The 22,046-nt window shown below is 38.6% G+C and overlaps 1 protein-coding gene across 5 annotated transcripts in view; it reads left to right on the top strand.

Moving 5' to 3' along the window:
- The window catches only part of LOC138849512 (uncharacterized), a 70,103-nt gene that overhangs the window by 1,682 nt on the left and 46,375 nt on the right, over window positions 1–22,046 (top strand). For 2 of the 5 annotated variants that reach the window (XR_011388403.1, XM_070073230.1), the window contains exons 1-3: window positions 7,478–7,634; window positions 12,095–12,250; window positions 15,205–15,289. Coding sequence is in view for 4 of the 5 variants with exons in the window: in XM_070073230.1 (XP_069929331.1) it covers window positions 12,171–12,250; window positions 15,205–15,289 (165 nt within the window). In the remaining variant the exon portion in view is untranslated. Of the gene's footprint in view, window positions 1–7,477; window positions 7,635–11,190; window positions 11,410–12,094; window positions 12,251–15,204; window positions 15,290–22,046 lie in introns of those variants that run through there. The other 3 variants (XM_070073232.1, XM_070073233.1, XM_070073231.1) reach the window with 2 other exon arrangements.

The following is a 22,046-nucleotide window of genomic DNA, read 5'->3' as shown; positions in this document are numbered from 1 at the left end:
ACAATGCTATGTAAATATTTGAAAGAAGAAATTTCTGGTAAGGTATAAAGTGTTTAATTTTATCGGAAAAAATGGTAAGCTAAAATATCCTCAATCTATACAAAGATAGGTGACGTGCACTTCAGATAATCTCCTTGAAGCATATTTATATTTAGATAAGATTATTTCCCATGAATAAAAATAAAAGCCATGTGAAATAAAGGGCTAGGTGGCTCTGCTCTAACTGGATGTCAGGCACTGAAATGTCTCAAGTCTGTAAGAGTCAAAAGTGTAACAGAAAGCAAAGATTATTGACAAAAGGGAAATATTGGGCTGGGTCTGAATAAATGGTGTTACATGAGTAGAAGTAAAAGAACAAAAAGGACAACATGAAGAAAGGTGGAGAGATGGAAAAGTAGGCCCAATTAACTCAGAGTTTGATTAAATCCAATAACACGAGAGGAAAAAATTTTTGTCCATGCAGTATGGTGGAAATGAATGTTCATGGTAACATTAAGTGGAGACCATCTAAATGCTCATCATACAACAGAACTGTATTCTACTACATTGAACATTGTTTTACAAAAAAAGATTAAATAGATTTTGCAACATGGATGGTAGCATACTACTGAAAGTAGTATACCAAGTGAAAGAAGCCATTCATAAAGGGCTACATACTATAGGTCTCTATTAAAATGACATTTCCTGGGCAGGGAAATCTTTGGAGACAAAACATGGTGGTTGTGTAGGACTAAGGAACAAAGAAGGACTAAAGGGGTGATGGATAAGTGATACATGGTTTATTTTCAGGGTGATTACAAATATTCCAAAATTGACAGGTAATGGTTACCCAACTCTGGGAATGTACTTTGGAATAGTGACTTTTGTTATATTAATTGGGTCATCTACATATGCAAAATATATAAGAATTCTTTGAAAAGTTTCTCAAAATGGGTTAAGAGGTAAGGGCACTTTTTGCAAAAAATTTTTGAATTGCTGCACAATTTCTCAGAGTGCACATTTCCTGTGAACTAAATGAAATTGCATCTCAGTTATTCATTTTTTAAATTTTTTTAATTTAGTTATTCGATAGGTAGAGTTACAGACAGTGAGAGAGAGAGAAAGAGAAAGGTCTTCCTTCCGTTGCTTCACTCCCCAATTGGCCACTATGGATGGTGCCATGCTGATCCGAAGCCAGGAGCCAGGTGCTTCCTCCTGGTCTCCCAAGCGGGTGCAGGGCCCAAGCACCTGGGCCATCCTCCACTGCCTTCCCGGGCCACAGCAGAGAGCAGGACTGGAAGAGGAGCAACCGGGACTAGAATCCAGAGCCCATATGGGATACCAGTGCCGCAGGCTGGTGGACGATTACCCAAGTGAGCCATAGTGCTGGCCCCTCAGTCATTCATTTTTAAAAATCTAGGGGCAGGACCTATTTTGGATGTATAGACTATACATGACCTGAATATTTCTCTACATCTATGTATGTGTACATGTTTGCTTGTGTATAAACACACGTATGTGAAGTTCAAAAGAAAGAAATGAGAATTCTTCAGTTAGATTGTATATTTTATACAATATTAGCTTTTTGTGGAATAGTATAATGGACTTTCTGAACAATTTATCCTGAAATACATTAAATTAATATACATAGGTTCTATGTCTTGTCACTTTAAGTAAAAATAAGAAGTAACAGAATTTTTAGAGAATTATAGTGAATTTTATCCTTCAATTTAATCTTCCCTGTTTCACCATGGCAGTGAAATACTACTAACTATATTATATAGCAGGAAAAATGCCTCTCAACTTCTGTGAAGAATGGTAGTTAATAGTGATCCGAAGCCAGGAGCCAGGTACTTATCCTGGTCTCCCATGGGGTGCAGGGCCCAAGCACTTGGGCCATCCTCCACTGCCCTCCCAGGCCACAGCAGAGAGCTGGCCTGGAAGAGGGGCAACCGGGACAGAATCCAGCGCCCCAACCAGGACTAGAACCCGGTGTGCCGGCACCGCAGGCAGAGGATTAGTCTATTGAGCCGCGGTGCCGGTCATATCTTTTAGTTTTAATTAGTGTTTCCCAGACTCAGCTTGCTTTGTTGACACAGTTGTAAGAACTTAATGATATTCCCTTCCTCACTCCCCCTTTCTCTCTTCTGCCATGTTTCCTTCTCCCTTTTCTTTGTCTTTGGTTTTAGTTTTTGAAGAGAGCCAGTTTTCAAATTACATTACAGTAAAAAGGGTTAATATTTTACCACTTAAGTTTAACAAATAAAAAAACAAAATGCCAACAGTTTAGTGAGAATATAGACAATGGCTGTAAACAGTAATCGAATAAAAAAAGATCATTTCACTCTTATGCAGTAAATTTTAAAGTAATTACATATGATTAAAAATTTAGTAGTATAAGATTGTTAACCATTGGTTTCACAAAGGCATAAAATAAAGTTTAAGAAAACTGTATTTGCAGCAATACTAATGCACAAAAACATTTATTTTCCCCCCTAAATCCATTTAAGGGGGAACATGTGTTATTTTTCTTTTTGGGTCCAGCTTATTTCACTCAACAGGATGTGCTACAGTTAATGTCCATTTTGCTGCAAATAGAAGAATTCCATTGTTTTTGTGGCTGGGTAAAATTCCATTGTGTATGTATACCACATTTTCTTTACCCATTCATCTAATGATGGACACCTTGATGGGTTCCAAATTTTGGCCTTTTTGAGCAGTGCTGCTAAAAACATGATGCAGGTATCTCTTGGATATCTTGTGTTCAAGTATTTTGGTATACACACAGTGCTGGGAATGCTGGATCATGTGATGTGGCACATCACATGATTTCTGGTTTTAAAACACATCTCCACACTGTTTTCCACAATGGATGCACTAATTGAGATTCCTTTCAGCAGTGTCTAAGTGTTTCTCTTTAATTCACCACGTCCTTGTTTGTTACTCTGTGTTTTGGATTTTATCCATTCTAACATGGGTGAGGAGATATCTCATTGTGGTTTTGACTTGCATTTCCCTGCAGCCCAGAGATGAGCATTTTTTCATATATTTGTTGACCATTTGCATTTTCAACCTGCTTTTCAAGAACTGTCCAAGTCCTTTTCCATTCCTGTATTGGATTGATGTTTTTGACTTTTCTAAGTTGCTGATATATTCGAGATTTTAATGCTTTTCCAGATAGATGGTTTACAATTATTTTTTCCATTCTGTTGGATGTCTCTCCACTCTATCATTTTCTTTGCTTCTGAGTTCTATACAGTCCCATTTACTTAGTTTTGCTTTTGTTGCCTGAGTTTTGGGGATCCTGTCCAAGGTGTTCCCTACATTGATGTCTTTGAGTGTTTCCCTTAGTTTTCTTTCAGGAACTTCAAAATATCAGGTCTAAAATTAGGTTTTTGATGTATGCTCAATTGATTTTTGTATGTGGTGAGAGATAATGGATCTAATTTCATTGTTCTATGCACATGCATCCAGTTTTGCCAGCATCATTTTTGAAGATATTGTCGCTAACTCCACTGTATGATGAGCACGTTTGTCATAAGTCAGTTGGTTATATGCATGTGAATTGATCTGGGACTCTCCTCTATTCCACTGAGCTGTTCATTGGTTTTTATGCCAATGCCAAGCTATTTTTAATTCTGTAGCTTTGCAGTCTGCTTTGAAATCAGGGATTGTGATGCCTTCAGCTCGGGTTATCTTGTTCAAGATAACTTCAGCTCTTTGTGGTCTTTTGTGATTCCATGTGAATTTTAGGATTGTCTTTCCAACTCTGTATAGAATGCCATTGGTATTTTGATAGGGATTCCATTGAGTCTGTAAATTACTCAGGCAGTATATAAAATTTAACAGTACTGACTTTTCCAATGCATGAGTAAGGAATAGCTTTACTTTTTAAATAACCAAATCATCTTTATTTTTATTAGTGTCTTTCATGTCTTTTTGATTGGGTGATGCTACATACTGGCAAACCATTTATATTGTTTATACTCATGGACCAAAATGTTGAGTGAAAACTCATAATCTTATTTCATGAAACCTGAGACATGCCCCAAGTATTAGATCAATTGTAATTGCTTTACCTAAATCTTAAAACCCTGGGGGAACCTTTAATTTCTGAGACATTAAACATGAATCATTGTATTTTACAAATTTTTTCTTCAGCCGTAGTCAGTTATTGTTTTTTTCCTAACTGTAGATGTTAATCTTTTTCAGTATGGATTCTTTTCTATTAATTATCCCTTTTCTTCAAGAGTCAGTGGTTATCCTTGGACTTTCTCATTTTTTCTTGGTTCATCCTTTGTTTTGTGAGTTCTTATTTGCATCTCTATACATAATACAGTACGGTTGTCCACTGTGGGGTTAGAACTCTCTAATGAAATGATGATAACTAGGCTTGTAAACATCAGTTAGAGCCACTATTGCAGAGTGACTCCAATGCTGACTGAAAACATTACTTCTTATCTTTTTTTTTTTTTTTTGACAGGCAGAGTTAAACAGTGAGAGAGAGAGACAGAGAGAAAGGTCTTCCTTTTTCCGTTGGTTTACCCCCCAAATGGCCGCTATGGCCGGAGCTCTGCGCCGATCTGAAGCCAGGAGCCAAGTGCTTCTTTCTGGTCTCCCATGTGGGTGCAGGACCCAAGAACTTGGGCCATCCTTCACTGCCTTCCCGGGCCACAGCCGAGAGCTGGACTGGAAGAGAAGCAACCAGGACAGAATCCGGCGCCCCAACAGGGACTAGAACCCAGGGTGCTGGCGCCACAGGCGGAGAAATAGCCAAGTGAGCCATGGCACCGGCCTTATTATCTTTGATTGGCTCAGTGGTACTTCCTAAAATTTGTGATTGCTGTCATCACTCATCTCAGAGAATGAAGCACCTGCCTTGAGCCAAGGGCCTCAGAGATTAATTACAAATTCCAGATATGGTCAGAAGAGGGTAGAAAAGGGTCCTGGCGCAAGTTCATGATGTCAGGGTTTTGGGATCCTACACTTTGTGGAGGCAAAAATGGGTTAGTAGAATACGGATACAGAAAGGTCCTAGCTAGCATGAGGAGAGGTTGCTACAGTGACAGTGACCCAGAGTGTAGAATAAGGACGCAGACAGGTCCCAGCTAGCATGAGGAGAGGTTGTTACAGTGACAGTGACCAGAGTGTAGAATAAGGATACAGACAGGTCCTAGCTAGCATGAGGAGAGGTAGTTACAGTGACAGTGACCCAGAGTGTAGAATAAGGATACAGACAGGTCCTAGCTAGCATGAGGAGAGGTTGTTACAGTGACAGTGACCCAGAGTGTAGAATAAGGACGCAGACAGGTCCCAGCTAGCATGAGGAGAGGTAGTTACAGTGACAGTGACCCAGAGTGTAGAATAAGGAAGCAGACAGGTCCCAGCTAGCATGAGGAGAGGTCGTTACAGTGACAGCGACCCAGAGTGTAGAATAAGGATACAGACAGGTCCTAGCTAGCATGAGAAGAGGTCGTTACAGTGACAGTGACCCAGAGTGTAGAATAAGGATACAGACAGGTCCTAGCTAGCACGAGGAGAGGCAGTTACAGTGACAGTGACCCAGAGTGTAGAATAAGGAAGCAGACAGGTCCCAGCTAGCATGAGGAGAGGTCGTTACAGTGACAGTGACCCAGAGTGTAGAAAAGGGTGACTGGCCTGTGGAAAGGATTGTTGTAGGGGTCCACAGTTGATAGTTGGGAATCTGTCATGGAGGTGGGCACTAGTAGATTTCAGGAAATGAATCATCAGAGCCTTTTCCCAATCATGGATTCTAATCTCAACCTAAAACCCAAGGTATGGCTCCCTGAAGTAACAGTGTCTATGGAGAGCACTGAGAACCCATGCAAATATGCTGTGTGAAGTGGCACCAGGCTGCCCACAGAAGTGGGAAAGTCCACCTTGTCACGGAGAAGACGGCGAGTGGGTTTGAATCTGTCAAACCCAAATGCAGACAGTGATGGAGCTGCAGGTATATCCCAGGAACATGATGTAGCGCCCTTGAACAAAATGTGGCTTCAAACAGAGGAATATGTTTCTCTCCATGGATGACAGCATTAGTTACAAATGGATTCGTCATGCGTCTTAGGCACCTAACCAACCTGAGAGCAAATTCTCAGATATGTGAATCTCACTTCCTTAATTCCACTGAGTCTCAGTTTCTCCCCCCCAATCATCTGGCGTAATGATTTTCATGTTGCAAGGTGATCCTGAGGATATGACTGTCAAAAAAATGTAACTGGAAAGGAATTTGAGACCTTGCAATTGCTCAATGGATTTGATTGGATGAGTTTTTCTCTTTACCTTCTCATGGAAAAACATACATGTTACAATTTCCCATCTTTAATGGCATAGTCTTGTCTGCTACAAAAAGAACTGATGTTACTGAAGTAATTACTGTGCCACAAGTCACACTGGTTCTTTATTTAGACATATTTATCTGAAAGGCAGAGTGAGAGAGACAGAGAATAGGTTCTCTCAACTGTGTACTCAGTGTCCAAGTGTCTAAATAGAGGTGGGCTAAGAGGGAGCCAGACACCAGGAACTCCATCCTGTTCTCCCACATGATTGAGAAAGGCACAACTATTTGGGCCATTTTCCACTGCCTTCTCGTGTATATTAGCAAGAAACTGGATTGGAAGTGAAGTAGCCTGGACTAGAACTGGCACACTGAAATGGAATGCTGATGTCAGAGGTGGCAACTTAAACCATGAACCCCCCCATACTATACTTTCTGTAATGTTACTTTATTTAGTAACCATGAAAATTCCCTGAGGTGCTTCATTTCTTTTGAAAATGAAGACATGGAGATGTTTCTAGAGTAATTGATTTTCCCCATGTCACATGCATGATGAAAGATATAAAACCATCTAGAATATGGATATTTGATCATCCATTTGGAAACTTAAGGGGAAAAGAATGAGGAAAATAGTTCTGTGTCTGTGATATGCTTAAATATTATAGGCATAACATTATTTTTATATGATTTCTTATATTTAGCACTCAGAGTAGAAAAGTCAGTGTTAAAAGTAATAAGTGAATGTAGATGATGATGGACTAAATTGTTTCCCCGCAAATGCTCACACTGAAGCCCTCACCTCGTTCTCCTTCCCTGTCATGTAAAGATACAGTGAGAAGATGATTGTCTACAAGCCAGTAAAAGACTAGATCAGGAATACTGCATGATCTTGGACTATAATAAGTAAAATAAACCTCTCTTCTTTATAAATTACTGACCCCAGATATTTCTATAGGAACAGAAGATTGGTGGAACCATAAGTATAATATTGAACTGTAGTTTGGGGAGATTGTGCCATTTGTAGAAATTAAATGAAAAGAGTTGTTGGCGTCCCAAATTGCATGTGAATCAGTAATCACCTCTGATAAGTTTTGGAAAATTAAAGAAGGGGCTTTTATATGGGAAACCAGTATGGCAGATTGTCAGTTATGGCATGAGCCTTAGAACCTTGACATCATAGTGGCAAGTTGCCCTGACTACTAGAGAATCCTTGATGTTTCTGGATTTGTCTATAGTGCTCTAGCAAGACATATAGGCTGCTTCATTTCTGTGCCAAGGAGTGAAGAAAAAAGCTGTTCACATCCACCAAACAGCAGTCCAGGAGTTTTGAAGGTCATCCAAACCTGCACCACACAAGGTAGTATTTTCATACACTACTTGAGATCATCCCAACACACTGATAATCCCAGGAAATGCACTGACTTGCTTCCCCTACGTCATAGGAACCAATTCTTAACTTAAGCACTGATTTTATAAGAAGCTATCAGGTTCCTAATAAGTAGTGCTGCTGAGATCAAGAGAACCTATTGTATTCTCAGAGGAGATGCTTTCGTGGCTCCAGGAGAAACACGTTTCTGTAAATCTCTGAAAATGCCTGCCCTATTTATGAGTTTTATGTTTTCTATAGTCTGTTTGGTTCTGTCTAGTATGGTCACAGACTTCTGTTTGAACATAGTCAAAACACAACCAAATTATAGCAAAGAATGGTTTTGTCTTTGGAATCTTTTTGATGTGTCCAGCATTTTATGTTATTTAGCACTTCATTTTCCAAAAGGTCAATATTAAGTAAGATGGAAATTAATTCATCATAAGCTTTAGTAATTTACATTTTCATGCTAATATAAAACTAACTAACTTGTAATTACTTCTTTACAAGTATTTTTGTTATTTTGTCTTACATATGTTTGTCCAAACATTGTCTTGGTTCTCATTTTGAAAATTGTATTTTAAATGGTTGATCAGTCAAACTATCCTACTCATTCAAGTGTTCCTTACTGAGTGCAGCAAAATGGCTTGTGTAGAATGAATATTCACTGGTTTATTGACTGGAAATACCAAGTTTTAAAGATGTAAATTGGTTTAAAATATCAGGGAAAATAGTTTTATCTTTTTCTTTATAAATGAAGTGGACACTTCTGTCAAACAATCCATGGTCATTGTTAATTCTGATGAACTAGCAGCAAATATTTATTGTGAACTCTAATGATTAAGAATTATTTTTGAGTGAGATCCCAGTGGAAAGAACAGGTCTTCAAAGAAGGAGGTACCTTTCTCTGAAGGGAGGAGAGAACCTCCACTTTGACTATGACCTTGTCTAAACAAGATAAGAGTCGGAGAACTCAGAGGGCTTCCATAGCCTTGGAAACTCATGACTGGAGCATAGGGAGATTACTGATGCCATAGACAGGAGTGTCAATTGGTAAAGTCAACAACAGGAGTCACTGTGCACTTACTCCTCATGTAGGATCTCTGTCCTTAATGTGCTGTGCATTGAGATTTAATGCTATAACGAGTACTCAAACAATATATTTCACTTTGTGTTTCTATGGCGGTGCAAACTGTTGAAATCTTTACTTAATGTATACTAAACTGATCCTCTGTAAAAAAAAAAAAAAAGAAAGAAAGAAATTATCAACTCCCAACTTGACTCTCACTTAAAAAAATCATCTATTATTTTTCACTTTATGTTTCTGTGTGGGCGCAAACTGTTGAAATCCTTACTTAATGTATACTAAGCTGATCTTCTGTATATTAAGATAATCGAAAATGAATCTTGATGTGAATGGAAGGGGAGAGGGAGTGGGAAAGGGGAGGGTTGTGGGTGGGAGGGACGGTATGTGGGGGAAGCCATTGTAATCCATAAATCGTACTTTGGAAATTTATATTCATTAAATAAAAGTTAAAAAAATAAAATAAAATAATAAAAAAAGAATTATTTTGGGGCTGGAACTATGGCATAGTTGGTAAAGCTGCCACTTGCAATGTTGGCATCCCATGTGAAATCCAGTTTGAGACCTGGCTGATTCACTCCCAATCCAGGTCCCTGCTAATCTGTCTGGGAATGCAGTGGAAGAAAGCCCAAGTGTTTGGTCCCCTGAACCCACATAGGGGATCCAAAAGGAGCTGGCTGTGACCTGGCACAAACCCTGCAGTTGTAGCCATTTGGGGAGTGAACCATCAGTTGGAAGATCTCTCTCTCTCTCTCTCTCTCCCTCCCTCCCCATCCCCCATGTAACTCTGAATTCAAAATAAATAAATTTTTCAAAAAAGTTTTTGGTATCTTTCTTTGTTGCATCATGAACTTGTGAATAAACATTAGTTTTTTTGGTTACATATTATAGTTTACTTATATGCTATCATTGGTATTAACATGGAAACTGAATTTTAATGGTCCATTGGCATAGAGTGTGTATGTAATGTATTTTAAATACTGTTTAAGGTTGCTTCAAGTATAGTTTTTTTGTATCTCTTGGGCCCGCCTTCTAGGGACTTGGTCCTGTTTTCTGCTCTTTTGGCTCTTATTTCCGTGTCAGCCTTCCTTTTGCATGAATAGTAGAATGGGTTTGCAGCTGATTCATTGGATCAGTCTGTGTTCTGTTTGTGGGATTTTGGGGTTGAAGAGCCTTCTTTCATTCTTTACTTTGTTCCTCTCAGTCCAAGCTGGAAGTGTTTCTGCTGATACGAAGGACTTTGTTCCTCCAGGGTTATGGGTATCAATTGGATAGAAGACAGGAGCACCAGTCTCTGTTTCTGTCCTGCCCTCTGTATTTCTGTCTTTGGCCCGAGAGGGCTGAGAGGCAATGCCTTTAGCTTTTTAGAATCCCTCTGCTTGGCTTGAAGGGATCTGTGAGCCGCACTTTTCATCCTTTCTAACCTCGTGTGACTGAACATTCTTATTGCTTGATCTTTATGAAGCATTGGTAACAAGGTGTACAACCATACCCTTTTATCTGTGCCACATTCTCTGAAACATCCTCTTCAAAAATAATCACATCTTCTATGTCTGGATAGTCTGAGATTTCCCCAAGGCTTGAAACTCTGTCTCTTTTTGTTCAGTAACATTTCCTTCACTGTATCTTGCTCTTCTCAATTTCCCATAAGCAGCAAGAGTGAAAGAGGCCACCTTCTGAATATTTACGTGGGAACTTCTACTCCTTATAACCAAATTTGACATTGAAGAAGCCTACATTCCATATCACTACAGGAAGCAGTTCTCCTCAGGATTTCTGTTTTTTTTTTTAATATTTATATCTTTACCTGGGAGGAAGAGACACAGAGATAGGTCTTCCATCTGCTGGTTCATTCCCAAATGGCCACAACAGCCAGAGCCGAGCTGATCCAAAACCAGGAGCCAGGAGATTCTTCTGGGTCTCCCATAGGTATGCAGGGACCTAAGCATGACCATCTTCTACTGCTTTCCCAGGCCATCAGCAGGGAGCTGGACCAGAAGTGGAGCAGCTGGGACTTGAACCAGTGCCCATAGGGGATGCCGGCTCTGCAGGAGGATGCTTAACCTACTATGCCGCATCAGCAGTCCCAGAGTTTCTATTTTCTAATAAGTGTTTCCCTTTGTCTGGTTTACAAGAACAAGTCTCTTCTTTTTCCCAGAAGTTCATAATGACCTAACATATTCTGTAAGTGAAATTGGTTATTTTTTTCTTATTTTTTTAAATTTTTTTCCTTTAGTGCTTCTCAGTAACTTCTGAACCCTCACTAGCAGTATCCTTGATGCCAACAGTTCTCTAACAGGGTATTCAACACAATCTAGCCTATGCTCTACCGTGATCCTCAAGTGATTTTTTTTTTTGTGGCTACAATTACCAGAAACTTAGTGGCTTAAAGTCACAGGAATTCCTTGTTACAGTCCTGTATCTTATATGTTTAACAAGGCTTTTTCTGACTTTTCTGCTTAGAATCCCATAAGCCTTGTCAAGGGGTTGGCAGGCTGCATGCCTTATTGAAGACTCCAGGCCAACATCTACCTCTGAGCTCTCAGTCTGTGCCTGAATTCAGTTATTCGTGGTTGAAGTACTTGGTTTGTTTGTTTGCTCACCACCTACCAGACAGCAGTGTTCCTGAAGACATTATTCATCCTGTCTGTATCAAATGGGAATTTTGCTCTTCATTAATGTGTAAGACCCCCTCAACTCAGGCTGGAGTCTGTGTTTTTTTTTTTTCTAAGTTGTGTTTGGCCTGTAGGGTACAGTATTTCAGTTTTAGCCAGAATCTACAGGAAAAATATCTGATTCAAATCTTAAGGGAAATTTGAAATAACCAATGCCTTAGACAATCTTATAAAAACTATGATTCCATGTGTTTTCACTTCCTCTAATCCAAGGTTATATATGCTTAGTCTGCTTTCTTAAGAAAAAAAATTGATGAAAAGCCATGTACTTTTTTTATTCAGACCTCAAAAACATCTTTAAAATTTTTCTTTTTTTCTATTTTTTCCTCAAATACTTTTGAAGTAAGATACAGACAATAAATGAATGTGCGGTTCTCTAAAAAGTACTATCTTTAAAATACAGAATGTGGTTCATACCACATAGTCAACAATGAGAAGGAGACCAGTCAATCTACAGCTATTGGTTCCCTTTGATCATATGTGTCCAAGACCCTCCTTGGGCAAGCTGTGCTCAGGATACACCTTGTAAAATTTCATCTTATTTTCTATCCTATGCACTGAGGGGTAATAGATGTGAATGTTTTGTGCTTGACCCTGTAGCAGGTATAACAGGGATATTCTCGGGAGCATAGCTGCTCCCATCATATTTCAGAAACAAGCTAATATTGAGTATTGCTTGTTTATCTTTCTAGGAATAAGAACAACCTTAATACTAACCATCAAATTTCATCAAACAACCTGCAGTTGACTGACAATATAGTGAACTAAATGGAGGAAAGGATTAACACCTATGCCAAAATATTGCTTCTCTTGGATGGGCCTAGGATGAAACTCATGGCCACCTTCCAGTGAGTAATACAACTCAGTTTTGTGTGATTTTTTTAAACCTGGAAACCTTTTATTTAGGTGTGTTTACATAGATTAGCCATGGAAGGACACAGTCAACTTATATTTTCTATGACAGAGAGAAAATGTCGCTAAGTATCTCCCCGAACTTTCTGGAAGGGGAAGACATTGAAACTGATCATGTAATATGCTAATAATTCACATTTTGGTCTCCAATAAAGGCACTTGTAAAATGCCTTGTACTTCTTTCAAAAGGTTTTGTGAGCCAGTACATACAGAGGGCTAGTCTAATAGCTAGCACTTCAGGGGTAACTTCACTTGTTTTTCAGCAGAGGGTTTCCAAGGGAACTATATGGGCTATTTGGGGAGTATGTATTAAGGGACCATGGGAAAAAGATTGAGAGAGCAAAGCTCTAGGGCCTCTTTCCAATATTTTCCACCCTAAAGGTCTGGGTATTTTATCTTTTGCCAACTATGACAATAGATCTTTCTTCATCAGATATTATTAAATAATCCACTTAATTTGGAAAAATTTCTGTTGTACTATCAATTCAGCTTGCTAAAGAACTAGTATTGAATTTTATCAATTAAATTATACTGGATCTGGTGAGAGGAGAGAATGGGGAGTGGCTGCTTCAGGCACCCAGGGTTTGCTTGTGGGATATTGAAGATTCTGGATCAAACAAACCATGGGTTGTGAGAATTGTTGTGTCGCAGATTATTGTATTTTTGTCTGAAGAGAAGTAAGTATCCATATCAAAGGTTTGAGTCATCATATGTCAGTTAGTTTACCAATACCCATTTTGGGTCTGGCACGAGAAAGGGAATGGGGATCTCTATCCTGAACAACCTGAGCTGGCCTTCTTGTGTTCACAGGGAACGTGCAACACTACCCCTGCTCTGAGCAACCACACACCGAGTCTCACACGTGCTTTGCACATTCTGATTCAGCACTCTAATTTCCTCTAGTTCTCATCCAACTCTAGCAAACTGTCTCAGGTTATTTTAAAATTGAGACAAGTAAAATTTTCACGAAATTATTCTCTGATGCAACTGTTGGCTGAAAGAAATACTAACAATGTTTATTGGGTAGAAACGCATTCCTGCAGCATACTCTCCCTGTCTCTTTTCCATAAGAGATTTCTCTAAACGTTTTCAAGTCCCATTTCTTAACTTCTTCATTATTTTGCAAGGGAAAGAAAATAGTTTTCTTTGGGAATATATGGAGACTTTAATGAGAGAATTAGTAAGACCCATATTTTTACGGAGGAGGAAGTGTGAGCACCACGTTAACCTGTTATCTTGTGAACACATCCAAGGCAGTTACAACAATGCCCAGCATCTAGTGTGTTTGCTCTGCAAGTTCATCACTCTTGTGAAGAGTGGAAGGAGTAATTAGAATCTGGCCTTTATCCTATGCAAGTTGAGGACAATGAAGGTTCCACTCTCCTGACGAACCAGGTCTTGAGAAGCCATGGAAGAGGGGAGTGGAGAAAGGTTTGCAGGTAGAAATGGAACATGTGGCAGCCATGGCAGCAAAGCTTGTTTTCTTGCATGAATTAGCCATAGGAGGTCCATATGAGTCAGGCATGGCACTCTTTGGGATAGGCCCCAAAACAATGAAAACATAAACTCACACTCAACTTTGTGCCCAATACTCCTAGCAGCGTTCTTTACAATATCCATAAATAGCTAGTAATCGAATGTCTATTAACTGATGAGCAGCTTATAGAGGGTCTGGTGAGAGGAGAGAATGGGGAGTGGCTGCTCCAGGCACCCAGGGTTTGCTTGTGGGATATTGAAGATTCTGGAGCAAGACAATGTGGTTGTTGCACAACATTTTGAATGCAATAAGCATCATAAATGGTCAGCTTTTTGTGTTTATTGCACATTTTGTGAAAGCAGTTAAGTGATAAGTGCTTCAATGACTGAACCTTGAAACCTCTTCAGTTTGGATATTAAATGTGGCAGTTATATAGACGAGAGACTCTTAGTCATTAGTATGAACTGATTTTCATCAAATGATCATATTAATAAAAATTATAATTTCTAAAAACTCATTGAACATATTATAACTCTGAATCTGTATGAAGAAGTAAATATGGCTATCATTTACAAGGGTTATTCTTGTCTCTGGTCCAACATGTTTATCCAAATGTCAATAATCTTCAATACAATTTAAAGTAAATTATAATACTTTTTACTTTTGAATAGAATGTCAAGCTTAAATGTCCCCTGTGGTTCAACTTAACACCTTTTCACTTGTGGAAACTGAGGCTTACAATAGCTAAAACCATCTTCACATATATGCTTACTGATTTCACCCTAAAGCTTCTATAAGTAAGATTCCCACCTGAGTAGTGAGGACTCTCTTAGTACTAGTAGTATTCTGTTCTTAATTTGAGTATTGGTTATGAGTGTGCTCAGAGGACAAAAACCTTGGTTATCTGTACAGTTATGTGCATTTCTTGATATGTATCATATTTTTCAATAAAATGTTTAAAAAACAGCTAAAAATAATAGACCTGAAAAATAAAAAGTAAAGTCCCCAAATTTATACACAAGTTTTGTTTATCATTTTGGAGCCATAGATGCCACTCTCATCTTTTCCTTCTCTCCAACCTATGGGTTGGAGATAGCAGTATTCTCAACATGTATTAAATCCTTATAACTGTAGGTCACTCTGTGGAATATCAAAGAAACTGCCACATCCATACCTGAGAAGGTGCCAGGCCCTCCAGTCTAAGGAAGAGTATTTTATGGAGTGCATCTGCTACCCAAACTGCTCATCATGGAGCCAGTTACTTTTTCTGGGCCATGCTTTGATTTCTTGCGAATCTTTCCAACTCATGTTTTGATCTTGCTAAATCCATCTATATGATGTGCATTGAGAATATTAGCAGCATGGATTGATTTGAAATATTAGTTATCTATTTTGAATTATTGAATTGATTAGGTTCATCAGTCGAGCCCAAGAGGAAGATCAGCCCAAAGGCATTCTTCTCCATGTTTTTGCTGTGGACATCAACAACAGTACCACAGTAAGTGTTTTTAGAAGTAGGGTATGGTGGGAAGAATCACTATGTTTCTAAATCTGTATATATGAAATGCATAAAATTTGTATACCTTTTATAAATTTTTTAAAGTTCATGAAAATTCAAATTATAAAAAATTGTGCATGGATTTCAAAATTTTTGCACCAAACTATACCTATTGTTTAATTTCTTTTTACAATGTCTTTAAAAATACACTTTATTGCAATTTCACACTATACCCTAAAATACAAATAATTATTGTTAATTAAAAATAAAAAAGTTTTTGTTATTTTATTGCCAAAAAAAGAAATCAAAACTAAACTTAATTTCCTGATTTGGACAGGATAAAGGGCGATAGAGACAGAGACACAGATAAATGCAGATATAGGGAGTGAGGGAAAGACATAACAGAAAGAGAAAGAAAGCCAAGGTTTAGGAAATACAATGTGGAAATGCATTTTCACATGCATGTGTTCAGTTTTATATACAAAAAGAAAACACTCAGCAATGCAAAGCAAGAGGAATCCATGTTAACTGTAATGCTTAAGATTAGAATGGCTTCATTTTGTGAAATGGCCATAAAATACAGTGATTTTTTTAATTAAGTGGTTTTTACAAGCTAGTATTTTTAACAAATTTAATGTGTCCACTCAATTGACATTACTTTTAGAGTGTTTTTACTAATTCCAGTTTCAATGGCTTTTTACAATTATTTTTATTTGAAGACAATTGTGAACATCTATAAAAGTAAAAATTAGTATAATGAATACTATATACCATATACACTTTGCCAAGATTTGCAAGCTTGGTGTCATTATCCCCCATTGGCCTTAATGGTTATTTTCTCTGTTACTCTGTCTATATAGGTGTATGCATAAGCCTAGTTTCAAAAGCCAACTACCTATGCTGTCAACTTTTATCTTTTTAAAAATAATTTATTTTTGAAGGTCATATTTACAGAGAAAGAACTTCTATCTGCTGGCTTACACCCCAGATGGCTGCAAAAGCCAGAGCTGGGCCAGGCCAAAGCCAGGAGCCAGGAGCCATAAATTTTATCCTGGTCTTCACACGGGTGGCAGGGGCCCAGACACTTGGGATATCATCTGCTGCTTCTCGCATGCCAAGAGCAGGGAGCTGGATTGCAAGTGGAGCAGCAGGGACATGGACGATTGTCTATATGTGATGACAGTGTGTCAGGCAAAAGCTTTTCCTGCTACACCATGATTCCAGTCCCATGGCACCCTTTATCTCAAATGCTGCAAATATAATATTTTTGTGAAATTTATTTTAAACACTTATCAAACAGAGAGGAGCCATATATTTCTTTAGTTTTAATGATTTGGGATATATTTTAAAATTGTATGCATGAAGTTAAATATCTTTTCCTTTAATTAATGTTTCTGTTTTCCTGCTGGACTATGGCCTTCATATTTTTGTTTATTGAACTTTTTATTTAAAGAAGTCAATAAGCCTTTGACTATAATGAAAATTATATGTTCCCAAAGCAAAATAAGTGCATATTTCCAAAAATCAGGGTATTTTCTTGCGTAGGAACCATTTCTTTCTCATATGTACACTGAACGTTGGGATTATGTTGTAATCTGCACTTCATGTTCCACTTCTGCTGGTTTGCCCATGGATGCCCACTTTCTGAGACAGTATCTTCTCCAGGGTCAGGTTTTACATTGAGTTGGTATATCAGACTCAGACAGAGTCTGTCTTTCTATGGAATGCTAGGAACTGAACTGGGAGGGACGATGCTTTGGGGAGAGCCATATCTGTGTCTGTCTACATCCTTGTTTCTATGCTGTTATTTTAGAATAGCTTTGATTGTGTAAACTGCTTTCTGAAAGTGCAGTGTAGCAGCTAAGAGGTTCATAAGCGTGGCCATGATATTTCAGATACTTTGTGCTACTTTGTTCTTTACCACAGTCCCAGGTCACACAGGATGGTGTTGTGAGAGGTAAAAGTGGTGTTAAAATTATTTTGTAGCAAATAGCAAATAGATGCCTTTTCCAACCTGTTTTCAACTGCCAGATGCATTGCTTGAAGGAGATGAGTGTAAAGTTTTCCTGAATGGGAGTACATTTTCTGTCTGCCTGCTTTCCTGTCAGTTGTGGCAAGTGGTTATATTATGAAATTTTGAAGAAAAATCATCTTGAAAATTTTTAAATTCAAATTGATACATAAATAACTTATGTAAAATAAATAATGCTTTCCTTCATTTCTGAAAATCAGTTTCCTTCTGATGCTGTTTTATTTCAACTTACTGAAACTTAGCTTACCATTTCTTTTCATTAAATTCTCATACCAATAAATTGAAAAGTCTGTATTTCAATTTTACTTCAGAAAGATATTTTTGCTCAAATAAGGAAATATTTCCATTCAGCACAGTAAAGACATTCCACTCACTTCTGATTCCATTCACTTCCTAATGGGTATCAGTATCATCTACCTCTGTGGTTTTTGCTTTTTTCTCCACTGCTTTTGAGATTTTTTTCATTTTTAACTTTGAAGAACTTGAGTAAACATGTGGTTTTCTTGGAGTCTATTCTATTTGAAATGTTTTGAACTTCTATCTGTAAGCCTTTGTTTTTGACACACTTTGAAAAATTTCAGCTCTTGTTATTAAGTAAATTGAAAATATGTTACTCAAACTTTTCCTTCCCCGTTTTCTTTTCTGTCATTCTGGAATTCCAGTTTCATAGATATTACACCTTTTAGGTTTTATATATTTCCTCAAGGCTGTGTTACTATTCTGGATTTGTTTGCTTCTTTAGACAGGATACAGTTTCTTGATTTATTTGCAGAGTCGCTGACATTTATCACATCAGTCATGCCTTTAAGCTGAACCACTAAATTTTTCTTTCATATATTCAGATTTTAAAATTTCATTTTAAAAGTTTTTCTATTTCTGTTGTCAGATTTTCTATTTCTAGCATATTTCCTTATTTCAAAGGGCAGCATAATAATAACTGCAACTATGCCATAATTTGAGCATCTCTATTGTCTCATAATTGTTTCTAACACTCCAGAACTAGTCACATTTTCCTGGGTCTTCATTTGTCAACATCATCTCACAATTACACTTTCGCTAACTATTGCCTGATTTACTTTTAAAATGCTGTTTACTAGCAAAAAGCTGACTCTACTTGAATTTATGTGTTTGTCCAGAAGGAAAACAGGATCAGGAAGAAATGAATGTATCCTTAATAATATCCTATATATCCAATATATCAAATATATCCAATATATCCAATATAATATCCTAATAATTCTCCCATTCCATTCACATCAAGATTCATTTTCAATTATCTTTATATACAGAAGATCAATTTAGCATAGATTAAGTGAAGATTTCATCCGTTTGCACCCACACAGAGCATAAAGTGTAAAATACTGTTTCAGTACTAGTTATAGCACTAATTCACATTGGACAACACATTAAGGACAGAGATCCTACATGAGGAGTAAGTACACAGTGACTCCTGTTGTTGACTTAACAATTTGACACTCTTGTTTATGGCGTCAGTAATCACCCTAGGCTCTAGTCATGAGTTGCCAAGGCTATGGAAGGCTTTTGAGTTCGCTGACTCTGATCATATTTTGACAAGGTCATAGTCAAAGTGGAAGTTCTGTCCTCCCTTCAGAGAAAGGTACCTCCTTCTTTGATGGCCTGTTCTTTCCACTGGGATCTCATTTGCAGAGGTCTTTCATTTAGGTCATTTTTTTTTTTTTTGCCAGAGTGTCTTGGCTTTCCATGCCTGAAATACTCTCATGGGCTCTTCAGCCAGATCCAAATGCTTTAAGGGCTGATTCCAAGGCCAGAGTGCTGTTTAGGACATCTGCCATTCTATGAGTCTGCTGTGTATCCCGCTTCCCATGTTGGATCGCTCTCTCCCTTTTTTATTCTGTCAGTTAGTATTAGCAGACACTAGTCTCGTTTATGTGATATCTTTGACTCTTAGACCTATCAGTATGATCAATTGTGAACAGAAATTGATCACTGGGACTAGTGAGATGGCATTAGTACATGCCACCTTGATGGGATTGAATTGGAATCCCCTGGCACATTTCTAACTCCACCATTTGGGGCAAGTCAGCTTGAGCATGTCCCAAATTGTATATCTCGTCCCTCTCTTATTCCCACTTTTATACTTAACAGGGATCACTTTTCAGTTAAGTTTCAACACTTAAGAATAATTGTGTGTTAATTACAGAGTTCTACCAATAGTATTAAGTAGAACAAAAAAAGTACTAAAAGGGATGAAGTATTCAATTGTACATCAACAGTCAGGACAAGGGCTGATCAAATATTCTTTTTTTAACTTTTATTTAATGAATATAAATTTCCACATAACAGCTTATGGATTACAATGGCTTCCCCCCCCCCATAACTTCCCTCCCACCCGCAACCCTCCCCTTTCCCGCTCCCTCCCCCCTTCCATTCACATCAAGATTCATTTTCGATTCTCTTTATATACAGAAGATCAATTTAGCATACATTAAGTCAAGATTTCAACAGTTTGCATCCACATAGAAACACAAAGTGAAAAATACTGGTTGAATACTAGTTATAGCATTAAATCTCAATGTACAGCACATTAAGGACAGAGATCCTACATGAGGAGTAAGTGCACAGTGACTCCTGTTGTTGACTTTACAAATTGACACTCTTGTTTATGGCGTCAGTAATCACCCTAGGCTCTTGTCATGAGCTGCCAAGGCTATGGAAGCCCCCTGAGTTCACTGACTCTGATCATATTTAGACAAGACCATGGTCAAAGTGGAAGCTCTCTCCTCCCTTCAGAGAAAGGTACCTCCTTCTTTGATGACCTGTTCTTTCTACTGTGATCTCACTCACGGAGATCTTTCATTTAGTGTTTTTGTTTCTTTGTTTGTTTGTTTGTTTTTGTTTGTTTTTTGCCAGAGTGTTTTGGCCTTCCATGCCTGAAATACTCTCATGGGCTTTTCAGCCGGATCCGCATGCCTTAAGGGCTGATTCTGAGGCCAGAGTGCTGTTTAGGACATCTGCCATTCTATGGGTCTGCTGTGTATCTCAATTCCCATGTTGGATCATTCTCTCCCTTTTTTATTCTGTCAGTTAGTATTTGCAGACACTAGTCTTGTTTATGTGCTCCCTTTGGCTCTTAGTCCTATCAGTATGATCAGTTGTGAATGGAAATTGATCACTGGGACTAGTGAGATGGCATTGGTACATGCCACTTTGATGGGATTGAATTGGAGTCCCCTGGTATGTTTCTAACTCTACCGTTTGGGGCAAGTTGGCTTGAGCATGTTCCAAATTGTACATCCCTTCCCTCTCTTATTCCCACTCTTATATTTAACAGGGATCACCTTTCAGTTAAGTTTCAGCACTTCAGAAGAATTGTGTATTGATTACAGTATTCAACCAAAAGTATTAATAGAACAAACAAAAAAATACTAAGAGGGATAACATATTAAGTTGTTCATCAACAGTCAGGGCAAGGGCTGATCAAATATTCTTATCATAAATTTTTTGAAATCCGTATCTTGCATTTCTTCTATCTCATCATCTTCATAATCTTGGCTTGGGGTGTCTTGTTCATTTGTGGACGTCATAATGTCTTCCTTGTTCTTGTTTCCTCAGTTTCTGTGTTTGTCGCTTGGCATTGTGGAGATATTCTTTGGATTCTTCTTCCCTCGCGGTGGTGTTTTTTTTCTTGTTATACTATGACTGTATTACGTGGACTGTCTGCTTTTGATGGAGCCTCAGAGGCTTGAGATGGGTGTGGCCAGAGAGCTCTGTTTGGTTCTTCAGGGTTAAGGGTGTGCCAAAGGTGACACACCCAGGTTAGTCATGGTAAACCTCTCTCTCTCTCTCTCTCTCTCTCTCTCTCTCTCTCTCTCTTTGATTCAGAAGAGAAGTAATCCCACACAGCTGAGCGGAAATGAAGGTAGTCAGCTTCCGATCTCTGGCTCCTGTGGGTATAACATTTGCCTGCTCTTTCCCAAGGACCACACAAAGAATCTGTTCTGCCCTCAGTGTGGGCTCAAATTCCCCTGCTGTCTCCCACCGGTTTGCCAAGGTTACCGAATTGTGGCGTCTCTGGAGAGTACTCACGTGAACTCTGTGAGTGTTCTCGCCTACCGTCTCTTTTTTCACAGTCTCAGTTCATTAGCTCCACACATTCACTAGGTCCTAACCTCCTGTTATTTCACCACCCCCAGAGTCAGGTTTTCCTGCTTGAATGAGGGCAGGCACAGCCCTGAGGTCACGCAGCTTTTATGTATGTCCAAAATGGCACCTGCTCTTTGTCTTGCTCGCCTTTGAGAGGTGAGCAGAGAGAGAGAGACTCGTGTCCGTATCAGTCCCTTTTCTTATTTCCTCTCTCCTCTAGTTAGCCTGGTGAACTTTCCCCCACAGGGCTTCAAGCTTCGTTCCCTCTAGGCTCCTCCTTCTGCTTTCCCTCGGGTGTCTCGGGCTACTGAGGTTCGGCTCACTTTGCATTCCAGTGCTGGTGCATAGACTCTGGGGCTGGTTTCCCGAGCTGTGGACTCCCGTGCCCTCCACGCAGGTCCACTGTGAATCACTATTTCCAGAAGAGTTTCCTCTGCTGTTTCTTCCCAAACTCTTCCTTGAACCTGCAGTATCTCCACTTTTATTAAACTGTCTCTTCCCAGACTATCAGTGTGCTCCCTTCATATTCTGCCATCTTGCCCCTGTGTCACTAAAATAAATATTAAAATTGATTTCCCTTCCTTTCTCTGAAGGGAGGAG

The sequence above is a fragment of the Oryctolagus cuniculus genome, chromosome 4, assembly GCF_964237555.1.
Source record: "Oryctolagus cuniculus chromosome 4, mOryCun1.1, whole genome shotgun sequence".
NCBI lineage: Eukaryota > Metazoa > Chordata > Mammalia > Lagomorpha > Leporidae > Oryctolagus > Oryctolagus cuniculus.
The sequence above is the reverse complement of the archived record's forward strand: the minus strand, read 5'-3'. Positions and strand labels throughout refer to the sequence as shown.